At 36.9% G+C, this 19,549-nt stretch overlaps 1 protein-coding gene across 7 annotated transcripts in view; it reads left to right on the top strand.

Moving 5' to 3' along the window:
- LOC138708093 (protein unc-80 homolog) overlaps nt 1-19,549 on the top strand; it is a 240,615-nt gene that overhangs the window by 102,995 nt on the left and 118,071 nt on the right. For all 7 annotated transcript variants that reach the window (XM_069838258.1, XM_069838261.1, XM_069838260.1 and 4 more), the window contains one exon: nt 138-283. In XM_069838258.1, coding sequence (XP_069694359.1) covers nt 138-283 — 146 coding nt within the window. The remainder of the gene's footprint in view (nt 1-137; nt 284-19,549) is intronic.

Raw genomic sequence — 19,549 nt, 5'->3', positions numbered from 1 at the left:
ACACAGCTTTATAAAATATAACTTGAGTAAATTGTACTCTAAAACAACCTTATACTAAGTGATTTCACAAAATATCTCGTATAATTTTCTTACTAGAGTTTTAACTAAATTTGATATTTTATTGTGTGCAATTACAGGAATATCACCGCAGCCTTGATACAGGAGATGAGCACCTCTCACGCCCTTGTTCTGCCTTTGCGAAGATTTTTGAAACCAAATGTGACCAAGACAAATCAAAGCACTCCAGTAATCTAGTCAAAGGGAAGAGTATGCCGAGCTTAAGGTAGGACAGACACTTTCTGGTGCTGTATAGTTACAGACATAAAATAATTTCAGTTTCAGGAAATCTTATACATGTTTAACTTCATATATATATTTTAGAAAACTCTGAAACTTTATCACCGTAATAAGAATTAAGAATGTCTAAATAATTGAGCTTTCTGGTTTTAGTTCCTACTTGATACAACATACAGTAAAACCTGTATTAAACGACCACTGCTGGTTCCATGAAAAACTGGTCTTTCAGAGGGGTGGTCTCTCAATAGGGGGAGTTATTTTACACAAATAATGGGTTAAAACGTTTCTACAGTATGTTAATCAAATAAAAACGTGGAAAATATTGCTAATAATAAAAACTTGAAATCAGAACTTTATTTCTTATTTTACGTTATTTTTCCAATTTTCTCCTTTGATTCCCCTTCACAAAATCATAAATTGAACTCTACTTAACTTTTTTACATTTTCTTTTTACAATCTCATTTTCAAAATGATTCTTTAACGTGTTAAGAAGTTCATTTGTATGTTCTCGATTCATACAGTCTTTCAGTGGTGCCAATTGTTGAATTAACTCAGTATTACATAAGACTTGTTCTAGTCACATTTTTAGGATTGAAATTCTCTCTTGACTTCATCCTCGTCATCAGTGGGTTGGTCACCGAATTTTTCTAATAGGTAGGAGGAAGAAAAAATAAATTATTGCACTGTAATTAACAAGTAACGATTTAATTTTTAATGTACAAAACGAAAAGTAAAATAGTCATACGGTATGAGAAATCTTACCTTTCAAGAAACTGTTAAATAGCAGTGCAAATAACCCTTTGTCATACCTCGGAGGCCATTTGCAAGTGGTCATTGTACCTTAAGGGATTAAGGACAGAGATGGGCATTCAACTGAATATGGTATCACTTAACAACTTTGCCAAACATCATTTTAACTTCTAGTACAGTACGATTTTCTTGGAATTTATTTAGGCTACAATAATGTAATAAAATAGTAAATTGTAAATTTTTAAAATACTGTATGGTCTTTTAAAAGGGGTAAAATTAAGGAAATGGCTATTCAATCACTGGTCAGTGGTCAGGGAGAGAGGTAGTCTCTTAAAAGGGGTGTGATTTACATTGGTTTTATGGATTTTTAAATAATTGATTAAATGGCGATCTTACTCGTGTTAATTACGTAAGCATGTGCGGCTTACAGCTGTTTCAGTGCTACTTGACACCATCCTCAGAGCCTTCTGTGTCTCTGCCCATCTCAACTTCGCTGCCTGTTGTCTGTATATACAGACACACTAAAACACACCCTAATCAAATTCTCAACACACAGATCAATTTCAGAACACACACACTATTGACACAACTCTTCATCACACGAACGCACCCACACAACAGGCAGCGAAGTTGAGATGGCGCCGAGACACAAAAGGCTCTGAGGATGGTGTCAAGTAGCACCAAAACAGCTGTAAGCCGCACATGCTTACGTAATTAACACGAGTAAGATCGCCATTTAATCAATTATTTATATTCACGTGTTAAAAGTAGTGTACGAAAGATGGATTTTGAATTCGATTCTTTACAAAATCGGTCTTTAGGAGGAGTGGTCTCTAAATAGGGGTGGTCTTTCAGACAGGTTTTACTGTAATTCGTTTCTGATTCAATTTAATTATTATGCTGTTCCCTACTTCAAATCTAAATCAGTTTGATCTTGAGGAGTTTCCTTACTTTAGTCAGGTACAACACTGTAGTTATAAGTAGAGCCCGGATGTTTAGACATTTATAGTACTTAAAATAGGCAGGAAAAATTCCAGTTAAAACATGAACAAGGCATGTAAGTTCTAAAAAGAATGCCTATTTTATCACCTAATTTATGTGCTACTTATGCAACATACTGAACCTTGTTATTTGTTGCACATTAGAAGGTACATTTTTAGATTTTCTAATGTCAGACTCTGCCTGTTATCAGATAGAAGCGTTTTCATCACAGAAAACCTATAATTCTACATCAACTGATGTCACTGGAGCATTTTTGAAGCAGGCATATTTCTATCTACCACTGGTGTGGCTGTTCAGATTAATTCATTTAACATTTTCCATAGGAACAACGAAATTTTGATTTAAAAAATGAATACAGAAGCACTTCCGATTTTCAGCAAATAAAAGTGCAATTTAGCACATTTCATTGAGTTTGTATGCGATTCTCGAAGTGCAGAGATGCTCAGGCATAGTTTCTCCTAGCCACTTCTGGCTCCTCCCAGCGTTTTATGATCAAGGTGGTGATGTGGATATGGATATGGTATATTGTCACCCAACGTAGTCGGTACTGCTGGCCCTTCACATTCCTATATTCGGGCCAAGGTGGTAATATCTCAAAGGAAGATTCAAGTGCTATGATTTGGGTGGGTGGGAGATTTTAATCCTACTGGTAATTCTGCTTGCATAATAAAATAAGTTCTATAAAGGGTTACAACTGTGGGATAGTCCATATTTTCTCGCACATGTGAAGGGAAATTTAAGGCAATTAAAGTGTTGGTTGTTAAAATAACAAATAAATAAATAAATCTTCAATTTAATTTTTAGAGGCAAAAAAGACAAAATTAGACAGCAAGAGCTTAAACAGGCAAGATAAAAGTAATAGGTCCGATCACTCCAAAATACTTCGAAACGCATTTACATGTATATGAATTTGGCATATATCAACCAAGTAATACAAGCATTTTGCCAAACATTCAGGCTCTAGTTATAAGCAATGAGCCACTGTCAGTTGCCAAGTTTAATTGCTGTCACACACTCAGACGAAATACAGTATTTACTCGTGTATTTTCTCCCCTTAGATTTTTAAATCATATTTTCAGAATTTTATTTTTCTAGCATAATCTCCTCCTCTTAAATCACAACTTTGGACACCCTTTGACTAGTCAATGAGGATTGAAAGGATCACACAAATACGCTTGGAAAACTGAAAGTCAAATTTCACCCCTTCCCATCAACCAGTGCTTGCATTGTGCACTTTGAGAGAGATAAAGAATCAAGTAGCAGGTAGCATCCATCATTTGCCAGTTCTCTCTTTTCATGCGTGTTGTTATAGTCCCGTCGCTCTAATTTCCGGCAGCCAATCGTGTTGCAGGTCGGCTACATTTAAACGTGTGCGTCTTGTGATTCGCTGATGAAGACGTTATTCATTTCTCAAGGCTCGATAAATACTTAATATAATCGCCCGCCAATTTGGCTCTTTCGTTGGCATTTGCAGAAAGCACACGAAGACGTCATTTGCCGCTCAATTATTTGCTCAATTACAGTGCGTTTGATTTATTATCATAGGAGCTATGACATGATAATGTTTAACAGTGTGGCAAATAGATTCCTCGTATGGTAGCTCGGCAACGAAAGAACAAAAATGGCAAATGATACTACCTACCTAGACTTTATAGAGCCTTCACTTCCTAAGACGTAAGCAAAGAGGAGGAGTCATGCTGGGAATAACAGCGTCGCGACTATAGGTAGTGGTGCAATGAAAATGGGTAGAAAGTATACTTACATGGCACAATTAAACTAATATTGTTTCGGACTTAAGTTTTCTGCTGTTATATATCACCACTTCACTCCTGATATTTTTTGTAGTTATCGCGTTTTCAGTTACGAATTTTAGAAAAAAAAAAGGGGGAGGAATTATGCGCGTAAATACGGTATTTAATTTTTATTTTGAACATTTGTTAGGCATGAAGAAAGCTATTTTACAAGTGTCCGAGAAAAATTTGGTTCAAGCTGTTTTTTATTTTAGTGGTTGTTGAATTATTCATAGTATTTACTCATAATGATTTTACAATACAAATTTAGCCTTTTCTCGTAATATAATTTAGCCACCTTGGAAGTGCAATTGATGGAGCACTGGCTTACGATGACTGCAGACCTGGTTCGAATCCCAGTGATAACGGAGTCATATTGGGAGTGGACAAAGCTAAAGGTACGGTCACACATCGCTACTTTTGCTGCGCAACTTTTGTACTGCAGCTGCAAAAGTTGCTGCGCAACCCGAATGCAGCAAAAGTTGCAACTGGAGGTTACGAGTCTGTTCACACACAAAGCGCTACTTTTGCAGCCGCAGTCATGCTGTAGGTTTCCATCTCCGTGTTGACTTCTCAATATACATTTTGTGGTTATGTTCGGATTATTAAGAAACTCATGCGAAAGCTTACTTATCTATTATTTGCTTTTCTGCCCTAACTAGTATTCAGAAATTTGCATTATTTTTACTATAAAGCTTTTAAAAGCGCCTATATACTTAAATGCTAACCAACAGCACATTCACGTAATCAATGTTGGCAACCCTCCTGTTTGAAACTACGCTACAGAAAATTAAAAAAATGAATTATATCGTCAGCAAATATGCTCATACTGTGTTGTGCATTTAATAACTATTACAAATAATTTATTTTCATCACATCTAACATTAAAATACATCCAAACAATAAGAGTATCATTGGCACATATGGGTGGCAACACTGGTCGCAACCGCAGCAAAAGTTTCAACAAAACTGATATCAAAAATGCTGCGGCTGCAACCCTGAGAACCCTGTTCACATGTCGCTACTTTTAAGCTGCACGCAGCACGAAAAAGTAGCGAGCAGTAGGTTTGGCAGTCGCTACTTTTCGGGTTGCACCATTGTTCACACGTCGTAGTACGAGAGTTGCGCAGTTTTTTGTACTGCATCGCTGCAAAAGTAGCGACGTGTGACTGTACCTTAAGGTTCCTGAGAGTTTTACTTGGGTACTCCTGTTTCCCTCCAACATTACACCATAACTACTCTCAATTTCAGTATTTATTATCATTAAAGTATCATCAACTAAAACTGCATTGGTGTGACGTAGTGTTATGACTGGCGAACAGATAACATCAGTCTGAGGTGGTGTAGTACTCTTTCGGAGAGGGGATGAAAGGGCACTTTAGTGGGACTTCACCGGAACCTTAAACCTATATTTCTAAATCGATAGAAGGAACCATAAAGCTGAGTCAGGATATCTACAAAGAAATCAGCCATTCATACTTCAACATATAGAGTGACAGGCACAATAAGCCCATTAAACCCAGTTGATGCTCTGATACATCGAGGCCTCTCTTCGTATAGAGTGGTGGTGGGGGGGGGGAAATATATTTACATTAACACAAATGTTCGTGAGTGTGAGTGCGTGCTTATATGTGTGTGTGTGTGTGTTTTTTGTGTCTGTTTCTGTGTGACACCTCTTCATGTGCTGGCCGTGATTCCTATAAACCAAATGCTGCCTAGACTTCTTAGCTTTCATTGGTTAATTTTTTTCACATTTTTTTTAAATGTGTGATGCAATATGTGAATTAGAGTGCGATTGTTTTATTTACTGCACTTCCACTGTTTGCAGCTGTGGTATGGACGCTTTCATCATGCAGCCCGCAAGCTATTTTCAAAAGAATCTTTTAGATAGTCACTCATCATAACCACTAGTTCTCATTGTATTAAAAATAAATATAAAACAGTTAGCTTTATTTAAAAGTGTTATACACAATGTGTTACATCATTTCAGTTTCCTGGGTCAAAACATTGTCTTGTACACTTCAAGTCCTTTTAAATTTTCTAACAACATTTTGCACAATAGGACAACTAAGAGATGCATCTATGGATCAGTACTAATATGCTGGTTTCCTGTAATATTTGTTCAATTTTCGGCTTGGTCGTGTTGGGATTTGTGGTGGAGAAAACAGACGTTTGAGAGAGTTTTTCTTGGGGCATTTGTTATTTCTCTCCTTCATTTCACCAACACTTTCCACCTCTCCCTCATTTCATGCATCATGTGCAATATTTAAAAAATGGCTGATGTCTTAGGGATGGAACAGGCTTCTGATGCTGATATAGGAATAGCCTGACCAGATTTTTTATGGTCCAACAGGGGACATCAGCAATTTCATGAAAAACCACAAACACTTACCTAATCACTATCCGTTGAAATGTTGCAGAAATTACATGTAACAGTAGATACAATTATAGAACTTTGCACATTAAATTTGTAGAGTATCTTAACTTTCTGAATTAAATGAATAAACACACACAACTTCTATACATAATTATGGCCACTAAGAATTCAATTTCAGTACTGATGAATGTATCGAAGTCTTCTTTCACATGATATTGTACACATTGAATTCTAACACACACATTTTACAAGTACTTGTCTGAAGAATACATCTTTTTAATGATCTGTTCATTCCCATACAGCTTCACACTAAGTTCTTCACATGAGAAATGAAACTTTGTTTTCACTTGTAACAAAGCTGTTTCAGTTTTCATTCTTGACTCTTCATCAGTCCAGATTGAGTTCATTGTGGAGAAAAGTCTTTCAACTGACGAATTACTGACTGAAAGACACATGATTAATGACACTATTTTGAGAAGTTTTCAACTGGAATAGAATTTTTTTTTTTTTAATGTTGGAAAACATCACATCAATTTTCACCTGTTGGTTTGTCACAAAACTTTTCATTTTTTTAACTACTTAAAAATGGATGCTGCGGCAGTTCTAACATTTCTGCGCAACGTGAATGAAGACAAAGATGGTATATCGTATGTTCTTATCAAAGAGTGCAGAATATCTTATACTGTGCTTGCTGGTTCTTCTGTCTCAGACTGAGAACCATTCAGAAATGTGCATGAATCACAGCAGCTTCATCACGATACTTAAATATGCATGTGTAAAATGTCATTGAAACAAAATAAAAATTTCTGGGGACAAAATTAATTTTCAGGGACAAAAAGGGGACATTTGCTCCCCGGGGACAGCAACTCAAAACCGGGGACTATCCCCGGAAATCAGGGATGTCTGGTCAGCCTATATAGGAAAGTCTTGGGTCTCTGGGTCATGGGACTTATTAGGTACTCGTCTGGAGGTGGAATCTGGTTGTGTCATGGCTGGGGAAAGATGGTCCATCAGTCAGCATCGGGTTCACGAATTCTGCCTGGTTCACCTCTCGAATTGGAACAATCATTGCGTAAACAGGGTGATTCAGGAAGAATAATAAATGTTTTAGGATTGGTAATATGGACTATTCTGAGTAAAAAAGTTAATATATACATGTGTCCAATTTTCAGTGAGACAGCTGTTTTAATGTTATGCATAATAAGCATTACAAATGGCAAGAAGGAAATACAAATAATTTAGTGGTTACATTTCTTGCTTATGTGCATGGTATCATTACATTTCAACACTTCAATGTACAGTAGTGGCAAAAAAAAAACTGGACCGATGGAATAATCTAAGTCTCTGAAATGAGTCACTGTGCATGCCACGCCCACATTCTCAAGATAGCAAGTAATCTATTGAAATTGTTGTAGTTTCGACTGCTGATGTAGCCCATTTCGAAAGCCATTAGAAAATAAGCTGGTAAAATTCGTGTTCTGGGAATAATAAATTAATTAAGTAGTAAAATATCGCTGCAATTGAAAAGTATTGGGAATAAATTTGAATAAGAAACAAAAAAAAGTTTCCTTCCGCGGCAGGATTCGAACCACGAAAGTCTTAGTTACCAGTCTATCGTGCTGTCACTGTGTTACGGAATCACTTGAGAACCAACGTTACTTGAGAGTCTGTCATACAACAAGTGATTTAAAAGGAGACTACATCCTATGAGTAGCTTTAATTTAGAACTAATTTCACGTAATTTGCATTACTTGTGAAAACAAACCTTTCCATTACATCTCTTAATTTAATTTAAATATCACTGGATTGAGAAACTCGCTACTAAATCACATTATATGTTGCACCTTATCACAAATTTGTGGTCGATACAGAATGCTATGAACAGATTCTCTTTAAAATGGCCACTGCTAGAGAAACACGTATCAGAATGACAGCTCTGCTAGATGATGGATATTCCATATATCAGGCTGCAGATAGGCTAGGAATGGCAAAAACTACTGCGAAGAGGTGGGCTCGTCAATACCTAGAAACTGGGGGGGGGGGGTTGAAAGATGCCGTGGATCTGGGCGTCCGAGAGTTTCAACAGGAAGAGAGAACAGGGCATTGCTCCGAATTCGTGAACGTAATCCTTTTATGTCTGCAAGTCAATTACGAACTGCCTCAATTTCCTGGAGGCCGTAAGACAGTTGGCTATCGCCTTAAGGCTGCGAGTATTAGGAACTATAGGGCTGCTCATAAACAAACTCTTAGAGAGGAGCAAGCCATAGACTGCCTGGCATATGCTAAGAGTCTAGATGAGGTCGATTGGGGAAGAGTCATCTTCACCAACGAATCCCAGATCTCTACTAGTTATGCAGGACCTGTTCCTGTCTATCGCGAGGCTGGCCGATGACACAATCGTGCTTATGTGGCTCCAAACCCAAAGCAGGGACGCATTAGCGTCAAGTTCTGGGGGTGGATGTCTCGAGACGGAGCAGGAATGCTACAGCGGATAGATGGGACTCTGTGCACGGATCAGTATATTCATATTTTTGCAGCACGTGTTTTACCCTTCCGCCCGTGAACGTTATCCAGATGGACCATTATTGTTCCTGCATGATAATTACGCAGTACACAAATCGATGGGCGTTCAGAGATGGTTGTTGGAGAGGCCAGAGATCGAAAAGATTACTCTGTCTCCCATTTCACCTGATATGAACGTTATCGAAAATGCGTGGGCCAGACTAAAAGGAAGGACGCACAAACTGATTGCAGACAGACTTGTTGTTCATTCATGTCATCTGTAATGCTTGGTATGCGCAACATTGCAACAGCTGTATATAGTGCATACTAGCGTTATGCATTACAGGTGCTATGTTTGGTTGAAGTTTGTCGAGTATGGCGAAATTCGATATTTGCCAATGTTTCCTCTGCAGGAGGAGGCCTGTCATGTTTGTTCGGCTTTGTTATGAAAATATTCGCTGTCCTCCACTCCTGCCCTTTCATGTTTTAAACACTTAGGAATTTTAGTGCATATCTTGCAATTAGTTTTCATATGAAATAAGACGAATTTTGTGATATTTTGGTTGCCTCTGTCATGTTTTAAACATTTAGGAATTTTAGTGCATAAATTGCTATTAGTTTTCATATGAAATAAGATGAATTTTGTAATATTTTTGTTGCCTCTCTCATGTTTTAAACACTTAGGAATTTTAATGCATATCTTGCAATTAGTTTTCATAAGAAATAAGATGAATTTTGTAATATTTTGGCCGCCTCTCTCATGTTCGAACATTGCAGAACGCTAGTCCATACTATCACCTCCTAAAATATTTACTATACCTCCTGAATCCTGCTGTTTAGTGCACTATGAACCATTGTAAGCCTAAGAGCATGAATCCATCTCAGGTCTGGCCCTCGAAAAGCCAGCCTGCCAGGACGACTAAGTACTGTGGCATCTGAAAAAAATATGTGTAAACCTTCTTTTGCACTTTTCAGGAAGAGCAGCGAGTGCATGAAAAACATAAACACTCACTGTCCCTTAGTAAACCAAGGAACATTCATTTCAATTACAAGATTACCACAAAAGTTATTCTTCCTCATACTGTCTGTTTTTGTCCTCTGTGGTCTATCAGCAGAGATAGTACAGTAGTGGTAAAAAAAACCGGACTGACCCTTGTAACTGATACAAAAGAATCCTCTGCTGTGTATTGTGTCAAACTGTGGTAATTTCAATATGGATAGTGAAGTCAGAGGTATGTACTGCTATTTAATGTAAAAATACGCAGTTATCTTTGCCGAATAGAGGTAGAAATGTAACATTGATGCCAGATGAAAATAAAACTCTCAAAGTTTTTTCGTCTGTAAGTTTGAGGCACTGAAGGAAACAAAAGACTGTAAGAATCGAACAAATGCAATAAATTTCATTCTTACAATTAATTATACAAGATGGATGTGTTTTGTGACTAGCAAATTTTGAATCTGTGGCTCTGAAATCAGCTACAAAGGTTGGTCCGGCTTTTTTGTCACTACTGTACATTTTAGCAATTTAAAATAAAAAAATTGGCAATTTAAAATTCAAATTCAGCATTTTACAGCACTTTAAAGAATTTAGCATTTTGGGATGGAACATTTTTTATGGAAAATTCTGTGGTAGGCAGGCAATATCATTAAGGTGCTTTCAGGTGTATTTTCTATATTTTCAACATAAAAATCTTGAATGTAATAAATTATAGTCCCGTCGCTCTAATTTCCGGCAGCCAATCGCGTTGCAAGTCAGCTACATTTAAACGTGTGCATCTTGTGATTCGCTTATGAAGACGTTATTCATTTCTTAAGGCTCGATAAATACTTAATATAATCGCCCGCCATTTTGGCTCTTTTCGTTGGCGTTCGCAGAAAGCACACGAAGACATTATTTGCGGAATTACAGTGTGTTTGATTTATTATCATAGGAGCTATGACATGATAATGTTTAATGGTGTGGCAAATAGATTCCTCGTATGGTAGCTCGGGAACGAAAGAACAAAAATGGCGAATGATACTACCAACCTAGACTTTAAAGAGCCTTGACTTCCTAAGACGTAAGCAAAGAGGCGGAGTCACGCCGGAAATAACAGCGTCGCGACTATAGTAAAGGAATATACAAGGTGGCAAACTTAACTCTTTCACCTCCGATAGCGTGTGAAATATTTCAGATATACACAAACTGACAATTACAAAGTTAAATTAAATCGAAGGGTACATCTGATATGCGTAATGTATTTTTTGCACATGAAATACTTTTCAAGATATTAGAGTAAACTTTATTTTTTTTAAATGGGAACCAATTATGTTTTGTATTGCAAATGTTGCGTTAGCTCTGTCTAATAAGAACTGGCTACTTTACAGACTGTTTGAATGTCACCGGTAAGAGTAAACATAAGCAATGTCTGACCAAGGATCGAACAGAGGAAGGACAATTTTGGTTAGAATTGTGCGTCATTTAAATCACAATCACAATCACAATGTACTGTACATTTTAATACTATGGAAATGTTGCACATGGTGAAGTGAGACACAACTCTTACCAGAATTGTCCTCCCTCTGTTCGATCCTTGGTCAGACATTGTTTATGTTTACTGTTATTGGTGACATTCAAGGAGTCAGTAAATTAGTCAGTTGTTATTAGACTAGACAGCAGTTTGGAAGGCGGTCGGCTGCTATATGCCCGTAGCATTTCTGGCATGTGACATCACAATCTTGTACAGTAGAACTAATTGGAATCAGTCTGTAACAAGTACTTCCCAAGTTCGTTTGTTCACGTGTGAGTGTTTCAATACACTGAATAAGTAAAACTAACATTTACTGTATGTGAGATAAATAAATGGAAGAAGAGACTGCAAAAAGACAAGTATTGCACAGGTAGGTGCGGAAAATATTGTTTAAGGTGTATAATTATTTTAAAAATGTTGACGAGCAGAACGCTCCTGGCCATCTTGATGCTGACTGCAACGTTGCCAACATGCAAGAAATGACTGCAGAAGCATGTGGTGTAGGATTGAGAACCGTGCAAAGAATATTGTTAGTGAAGGAAAGAGGGTTTGTTTGGTGTCATGCTTACAGTAATCAACGGCTAAGTTCATTATTGCCTTTTGATAATTTAAATTCTCTTCAGCGCTATTTGTATCGCACGTGCGCGTGAAGTACGACGTAGCAATTTTGTACGCTGCCATGCTCTATCTGTTTCTCTCGATGCAAACGCTAGCAGACTACCGCCTTCTGAATTGCCATCGACTCCAGACAGAGCTGAGCGTGGTGCCGATCACACCACCTCATTCTAGTGTCGAGGTCATGGAAAGCATGGGGCTCTACCTCCATGCCCCCCAAGTGCCTTCATGGCATGTTACGGGGATACCTTTACCTTTACCTAGACAGAGCTAACACAACATTTGCAATACAAAACTCAGTTGGTTCTCATTTAATGAAAGAAAGTTGTCTCTAATATCTTGAAAATATTTCATGTACAAAAAATTCATTACGTGTATCAGATGTCCCTTTTGCTGTAATTTAACTTGTTATTGTCGGTTTGTATAAAGTTCCTGTGAAATTGCGAACATTAAGAAACATGCCAAAGATGTAGACCTGCTAACACAGAGAGGCCGATATTCATTTTTAAATGAGTCTTCAAGATAAATCATTTTATCAACACAAGCACTCCTTGCTTTGTTCTGAGAAAGTAACTTGTCAATTAACTCCACGTTGTTCTTCTATGGCTTTTAAATTGAAGTTTTCTTTCTTTCATTTGCACTGATTACTCTTTATATCTTTCTCTAATAAGTCCTTTTTCCCCCCAAGCCAACCTCTTAATACGCAATTTGTACATCGAAATATTAGAATCACTAACATGAAAATGCTCACTTTTGTAATCATCCACCTGTTGCTTAGTGGTGACTTTATCCCTACTCATCTTATTATTCAATCACAATGACCCAATACCACATACAACTTTCTTGTGAGTGAACACTGGAACTAAAGAGGTTGCAAAGGCACCCAATATTTTACACCCAGCACAAGACAAATGAGTTGAAAACTCGAGATAATGGTGCAGATAAGAAACAAAACGGAATCAGGTAGTTGGTATTCCTGTGCTATTCATACTGTAAAAACTAACATGGAAGGATGGCCAAACTATTTGAAAAATGTAAGAACCTCTATGTGGAAGGGCCTTTAGATACATTCTGTTTTTTTTCCTACAAAAAGACAAAAATTTCTCATAAAATGTAATTTCGCTCTTATTTTTCAAAACATATACATTTTACATTTGGTACTCAATTTCGCATTTTATAACGGATTTAGTAACTACAGTAATATACTTAACATACTTGGAATGGAATGGAATGGAATGGAATTTAAGTGACAGGGGCACGAATGGCCCAGCACTGCGATCTGTTGAGATCTATTGTGCTAACCCTCGATATGGAATGAGTTGCGTGCCATAGATCCCCTATGTGCACCAACCCAACCACATGACTCGCTAACGACTGGTCCCTACAGCCAACAGAAATCCATGTACCATTCCTGCTTTGGCAACTTCCCCCAAGGCTCCCCCTGTCGGTCTGAGGCAAAACTCCTCCCCTGAGTAGGTCCGTCTCGGCTGATCATTGCAGAAGCCATCCAACATCGCTTACCTACAATCCACGGAGGCTGGCCGAGAGAGCCAGTAGTTCCAGGAGGCTGTCTGTAGAGTGATCTGAAAAACCAGAAACGGAATGATGAGGAAAGGATGATGGGGGAGGAAAGGAAGTGGCGAAGATGAGTGGGGTTCCAATCGCCTGATAAAGTTACCTGATATTCATCCATAGGAGTAAAGGAAAAACCCCGAAAAACCTCACCCAGGCAACTCGTCCTGACCAGGAATCGAACCCGGGACCGCTGGGTTCGGAGTTAGACTCGCTAACCCCTCAGCCATAACTGTGAACTACTTAACATACTTACTTACAAATGGCTTTTAAGGAACCCAGAGGTTCATTGCCGCCCTCACATAAGCCCGCCATTGCTCCCTAACCTGAGCAAGATTAATTCAGTCTCTACCATCATATCCCACCTCCCTCAAATCCATTTTAATATTATCCTCCCATCCAGGTCTCGGCTTCCCCAAAGGTCTTTTTCCCTCCTGCCTCTCAACTAACATATATACTTAACATAAAATTACTTATTACTATATTGTACCGAAGTACATATGGAGTTTCAGTGCAATAATTCTATGTTTCAATATGGTGAAGAATTGGTAGAATGGAGAAAAATTCTCTCCAGCACTGGGATTCGAACCCGGCTTTCCAGCTTTACATGCTGGCACTTCATCCACTAAGCTACACCGGATTCAAATTCTGATGCGGATTGAATCTCATTTTTAAGTTCTACATACTGTGTTCCCCTTTGTTGGCCTACCCTCATGTAACGTGTCACAGTATGTGAGACAGTAGAGACAATGTCCAACCACAAGTACAGAGGTGCACTCATTATGAGTGACTAAATGGCTGGGGTCTAACAGAATATGGCGCCATCTTGAATCACAAAGTGATTAATTATGCTTATCATATTAATATAATGTATCGAAGTACATATGGAGTTTCAGTGCAGTAATTCTGCGTTTCCATATAGTGAAGAATCGGTAGAACGGAGAAAAATTCTCTCTGGTACCGGGACTCGAACCCGGGTTTCAAGCATTACATGCTGGCACCTTATAAACTAGCTACACTGGATTCAAGTTCCGATGCCAGATTGAGTTGCTAAATGTTGTTGTAAGTTTCAAGAATTAACATATTTAGTAGAAGGAAAAACATTAATAATAATAGTAATAGTTTTATTTTCCCTGGCAGAGTTAAGGCCATCAGGCCTTTTCTTCCACTCAACCAGGATCAAATCACATACAGAAAAAATACATACCGGTATACAAATATGAACTTAAAAATAATAATAAACATAATTAAGTAGAAAAGAGAGATTGAATACATATACACAATCAATATTAACTTTGAAATAACAATAATAAAAAAATATATATGTAATAAAAAAAAAAGAGACTGAATACATAATCACAAACAGAAAAATACATTCTAGTATACAAGTATTAAGTTAAAAGAAGAAGGAAAAAAAAAAAAAGAATTAGTACATATGAATATAATCTCACAACTAAAGGAATAGTACAATTTGTACGATCAGCACAGCACGTGTTACATTGAGACAATGACAATTACCTAGATATTAGTGTTAATGGAAAAATAAAGTAATGACTGTGTAAAATAATAATAATAATAATAATAATAATAATAATAATAATAATAATAAATAAAAATTATACTTAAACTCTAGTTCTGTGCATTTAAAATATTTCTAAACAACCTAATTTTAAACAACTGGGGACTAAGACTACCCCTGATTTCCAGCGGCAGCGAATTCCATGAGCGGGCCATGGCTATTGAGAAAGAACTTGAGTACAGAGATGTCTGATGACGTGGTATTGATAGCAACAGATTGTGCTGTGAACGTGTATTACGATGATGATGTGAAGCTAGGAGAGTAAACCGAGAGGCAAGGTAGTTGGGTGTGGAATCATGTATAATTCGATATAGCAGGCAAAGAGAATGTACTAATCGTCGATCTTGCAAGCGGAGCCAGGAGAGTCGTAGAAAATATTCCGATATATGATCATGTCGGCGGATATTGAAAATAAATCGGACGCAGACATTATGTACACGTTGAAGTTTTTGAGAAAGTTCAGCACTTAGGTCACTATATAAAACATCACAATAGTCAAAGTGAGGCATTACAAGGGTCTGTACTAGAATTTGTTTTAGTTTAGTAGGAAGGAAATTTTTCAGGCGTTTCAAAGAATGCATGATAGAGAAAACTTTTCTACAGATATATCTGATTTGCGTATTCCAGTTCATATTAGAGTCGAAATAGATGCCGAGGTTTTTTACAGTAGCACTGAAAGGAATTATTTTGTTGTTGAGAGAGACAGGCTGAAGGGTGTTCATACTTATACTTATATTACGAAACTATAAAAGTACCTCTTTATATTGCAGTTAACATAATGCAAAAATTAACGAAAACATAGCCCAAAGCAATCATGTTTAATGTTATCTTGCTGTTTGTTGACCAAGTGTGTAGACAGTCAGTACAAAAGTATGATATGCCCGAAAGCTTGAAACACATTTGCGACTTATGCAGTTGCCAAGTGGAGCAGTAGACTGAGTAGGAAATCAAAAAGGCTTTATGGGAGATCAAGAGAAGGTGTAGTTAGCTTTCAGAGAAGACGTCAGGATGCGAAAAGTATGATGGATGAAGAGAGAGTGATTTCGTCACCACAAGGCAGTATTTTATCGTTGCCGGGTAGATTTAAGGGTCAAAAAAGTTACAATCTTAGAAGTTGGTGCATGAGCAGTAAGAAATAAATAAAAGGTCTGAATGGAATTACAACAGGAAGTTTGGTGATTTAATGATTTAATGTTGTAAATCGTGTTTAGAATGATGAAAGTGTGTTTGTGGATCATAGGTATAGAGATCAGTTAGGAAGTTATAAAATTGAAAAAAGATGTTCGGAGATTAAAAAGTGGCTAGTTAATAAATATAGTTACCGATCGAAGTTTATTGTAAAGAAGTAAATCTTAGAAAGTGATGTAGTGAAGTTTATGAAAGATGATCCTAGTGATAGTATTTCCAATTTTCTATAGTTTTTTCTGAGTGTTGATTGTAGTTAAGAAATGAATGATCAAACTAAAGTGAACTAGATACTCATGTCAAAATTTAATAAGATTATTATAATGACGTGTATTAGGTAGAAAAAAAGATCCCAATGAGTATAACCGTGTGAAGTGTTACGAGTTAGATGTAATGTAGAAAGACAGAATTATATATAAATTTAGTTAGCAAGATTAGAATGCTGAAAACGTAAAGGCTAATTCACACGGGGATAGTTTACAGGAGTCAAGTGCTTGGAGCAAGTCGACTTTCCTTCAACTTTCCCCGTGTGATATGGTCGAGACAGTCAAGTTGTGACTTGGCGGTCAAGCAGAATTTGAGTTGACGACCGGTCAACTTTTGTGTCCACTTTCCCGTCACGTGACCAACTTAACTCCTCCACTTCCCGCGTGTGAATGCGAACTTGTAGCAACTTGGCAAGTAGATAGTTTGTAGTTTTAGGCCTATTGTCGAAGTAAATTAATTATTATTAATAATGAGCGCCCCTAAGTGGAATTCCAATGATATCATAAAGTTTTTGGAAGTGTATGAGAAGTATGAACTTGTATGGAATATACGTGACAAAGAATACCTCAATAAAAACAAGCGGGAATTATTATTCCAGAAACTAGTCAGTGAACTCATGGAACAAGGTTTCGAAAACATAGACGTAGAAGTGGTTCGAAAAAAGTTAAAAACCCTTAAAATAGGACTCATTCTGAGATGTTTCCTGTATTCTGCAGGATCTTCTTCAGCTAATTCTTTCAACAAGGTATTAGAGGCACTGTGCATAATTCTTCTACGAATCCATTTCTTAAGCCATGTTCTCCTTTCCTTTTTTATTTTCAAGAATATTTTGTAATTCATACAATAACAAGGCGCCAGTTAGCTGCACACATGCTTGAATATGTGCTGGTGGCATCTTCAGTTTCACCAAACCAAAAATGCCAGTTCACTATTGATTTTTATTAACTATAACAGAATTCAAACACCATTGCAAATACAACATTCAGCACGCGCTTTTTTTCAAGCATGGTTTCAAGTTTAATGTCTCCGTGTGATCACAAATATAGCATCAAGTTTAGAGGCTTCAAGCACTTGACTCCTGTAAACTATCCCCGTGTGACTCAGGTTTAAGTGTGGAATGAACAGATGGTGGACATTTAAGAACAATAAGAAGAAATTGACTGTTTGGAGTTAAGTTAATAGCGAGAGTAGAAGAGTTATTAGTTTAACATGCTGTCGGGATTGCATGCTAATTGTAGATATATGTAATAGAAAGTTATGGTGAAACCCATATACATAAGTTGTGGTACACCATAATTAATATAAATGTTGATGACAAATAAATATCTATATATCTATCTATCTACTTATGCAGTTGCATAGCCTCTCCCCTTTCATTGCTAATAGCGCAAACACAACAATGAAACATAGTATTCAAAAATAATTAAAAAATAGAAATTAACTTTCAATCAAGAAGTACACTGTTAAGCACATTAATCTTTCATTGAGAGTCTTATCAATATTGAATGCATTATTGGTAATTAGGAAAGTAGCATTAGGTATCATTTAAGTTGTGCTTACGTTTAAATCGAATTTGCAGAGGGCAATCAGTGTAGTGCAATAAAGCCTTAATGCTTTCGTTGAAGATCTTTTAGCAGTGTTTTTGATATGTGTAAGAAAAGTGAAATAGCTTATACAGCATTTCATGCTTCTGAAAGTGGAAAGTTAAAGCAATAAATATTGAGTACAACAGCTCCACTTTGTAGCATCGACATATTATTTCCTTGAAATCACCATCTTCTTTGCAATTCAGAATATTTTTCAGAATTATAATCTCATGAAACAATTGAGATTCATTAATGTTTGATGTGTTCGCAGAATGCTTCGTGTTATGAACTGACTTAAGAACATTGTCACTTCAAATGTTGTCAATGTAACGAATTCCTTTGTCACCAACAGTGATGGAGACATATATATAATGGAATAGCAGTTCGGATGTGTAGTTTTGTATATCATTTTCTAACTTTAAAATATGGGACAAAAACATGTCCTGAAGACCTCATTCAGGACATTGGAGCAAATTTTCGCGAAAAGGGACGTTCACATATTTTAATGGACATATTGAAACCCTGTGGCATACAAGCTGACATCACCAATTCTCCCTCAATACGAGTTGTATTGTTTTCCTTATTATTCTTTTACTTTCGAGTGGAGACTTATTAATGTTACTAAAACTGGGTTTATTCAGGATTTTATTTTAATTTCATACGCTCTGATTTCATTAAATAGGACCACAGCAAAAAATTCAAGCTCACAATCCAACAAATGGCTCCACAAAGAAATACACAAGCACATGGCTTGGTTTGTATAAACTGTAAGCAGGATCTTCATCATAAGGGTCTTGTTGATCCGTCTTGTAAATTTAAAGCTTTTCTAGAAATCTGCCAGTGGAATTTGGGTGTAATATTTTTTCAGAAATAAGAGTGGAGAAGCTAACTATTGTGGAGTAACGATTTGTATGCCTGATTGCGAAACAAGCAGGCCTGTGTTGAAATCCTGGTTGGGATAATTTGCCTAGTTGAGGTTTTTTCCAGGATTTTTCCTCAACCCATGAAGAGCAAATGCTGGGTAAATTTCGGAGCTGGACCCTGGACTCATCTCATTAGCATTATCAGCTTCATCTCACTCAAACACTAGATAAACAGAGCAGTTGATAAGTCATTGTATAGTAACCAGTTTAAAAAGAAAAGACTAGAGAAACTTTCGACATAGAAGTTGTGTGGCAGCAGAGCATAACTCAGCCATTTGAATGTTAAAGGCCACTTATTTAGAAATTTTATAGAAATCACTACTGGTATATAATTTTTAAATGGACAATAATTTTATTTTATTACCGTTTTCTCGTCTGACCCACCTCAAAATTAATGAAATATCACATGGGCCTCCAGATACTAACAGATGAAGTGCAACACAGTTCATCATAGATGGCTGTGTCTTCTTTATTCAATATAACGATATAGAATAGTTCGTCCTTGTTTAATACAAATGTGAAGTATTTGTCTCTTGCCTAGAACGTAAGCTAGAGAAAAATTCTGTGAATGGAAGCAACTCTGTGTTTCTTAGT

This window comes from Periplaneta americana, chromosome 10 (genome assembly GCF_040183065.1).
Source record: "Periplaneta americana isolate PAMFEO1 chromosome 10, P.americana_PAMFEO1_priV1, whole genome shotgun sequence".
NCBI classification, from domain to species: Eukaryota; Metazoa; Arthropoda; class Insecta; order Blattodea; family Blattidae; genus Periplaneta; species Periplaneta americana.
The sequence above is the reverse complement of the archived record's forward strand: the minus strand, read 5'-3'. Positions and strand labels throughout refer to the sequence as shown.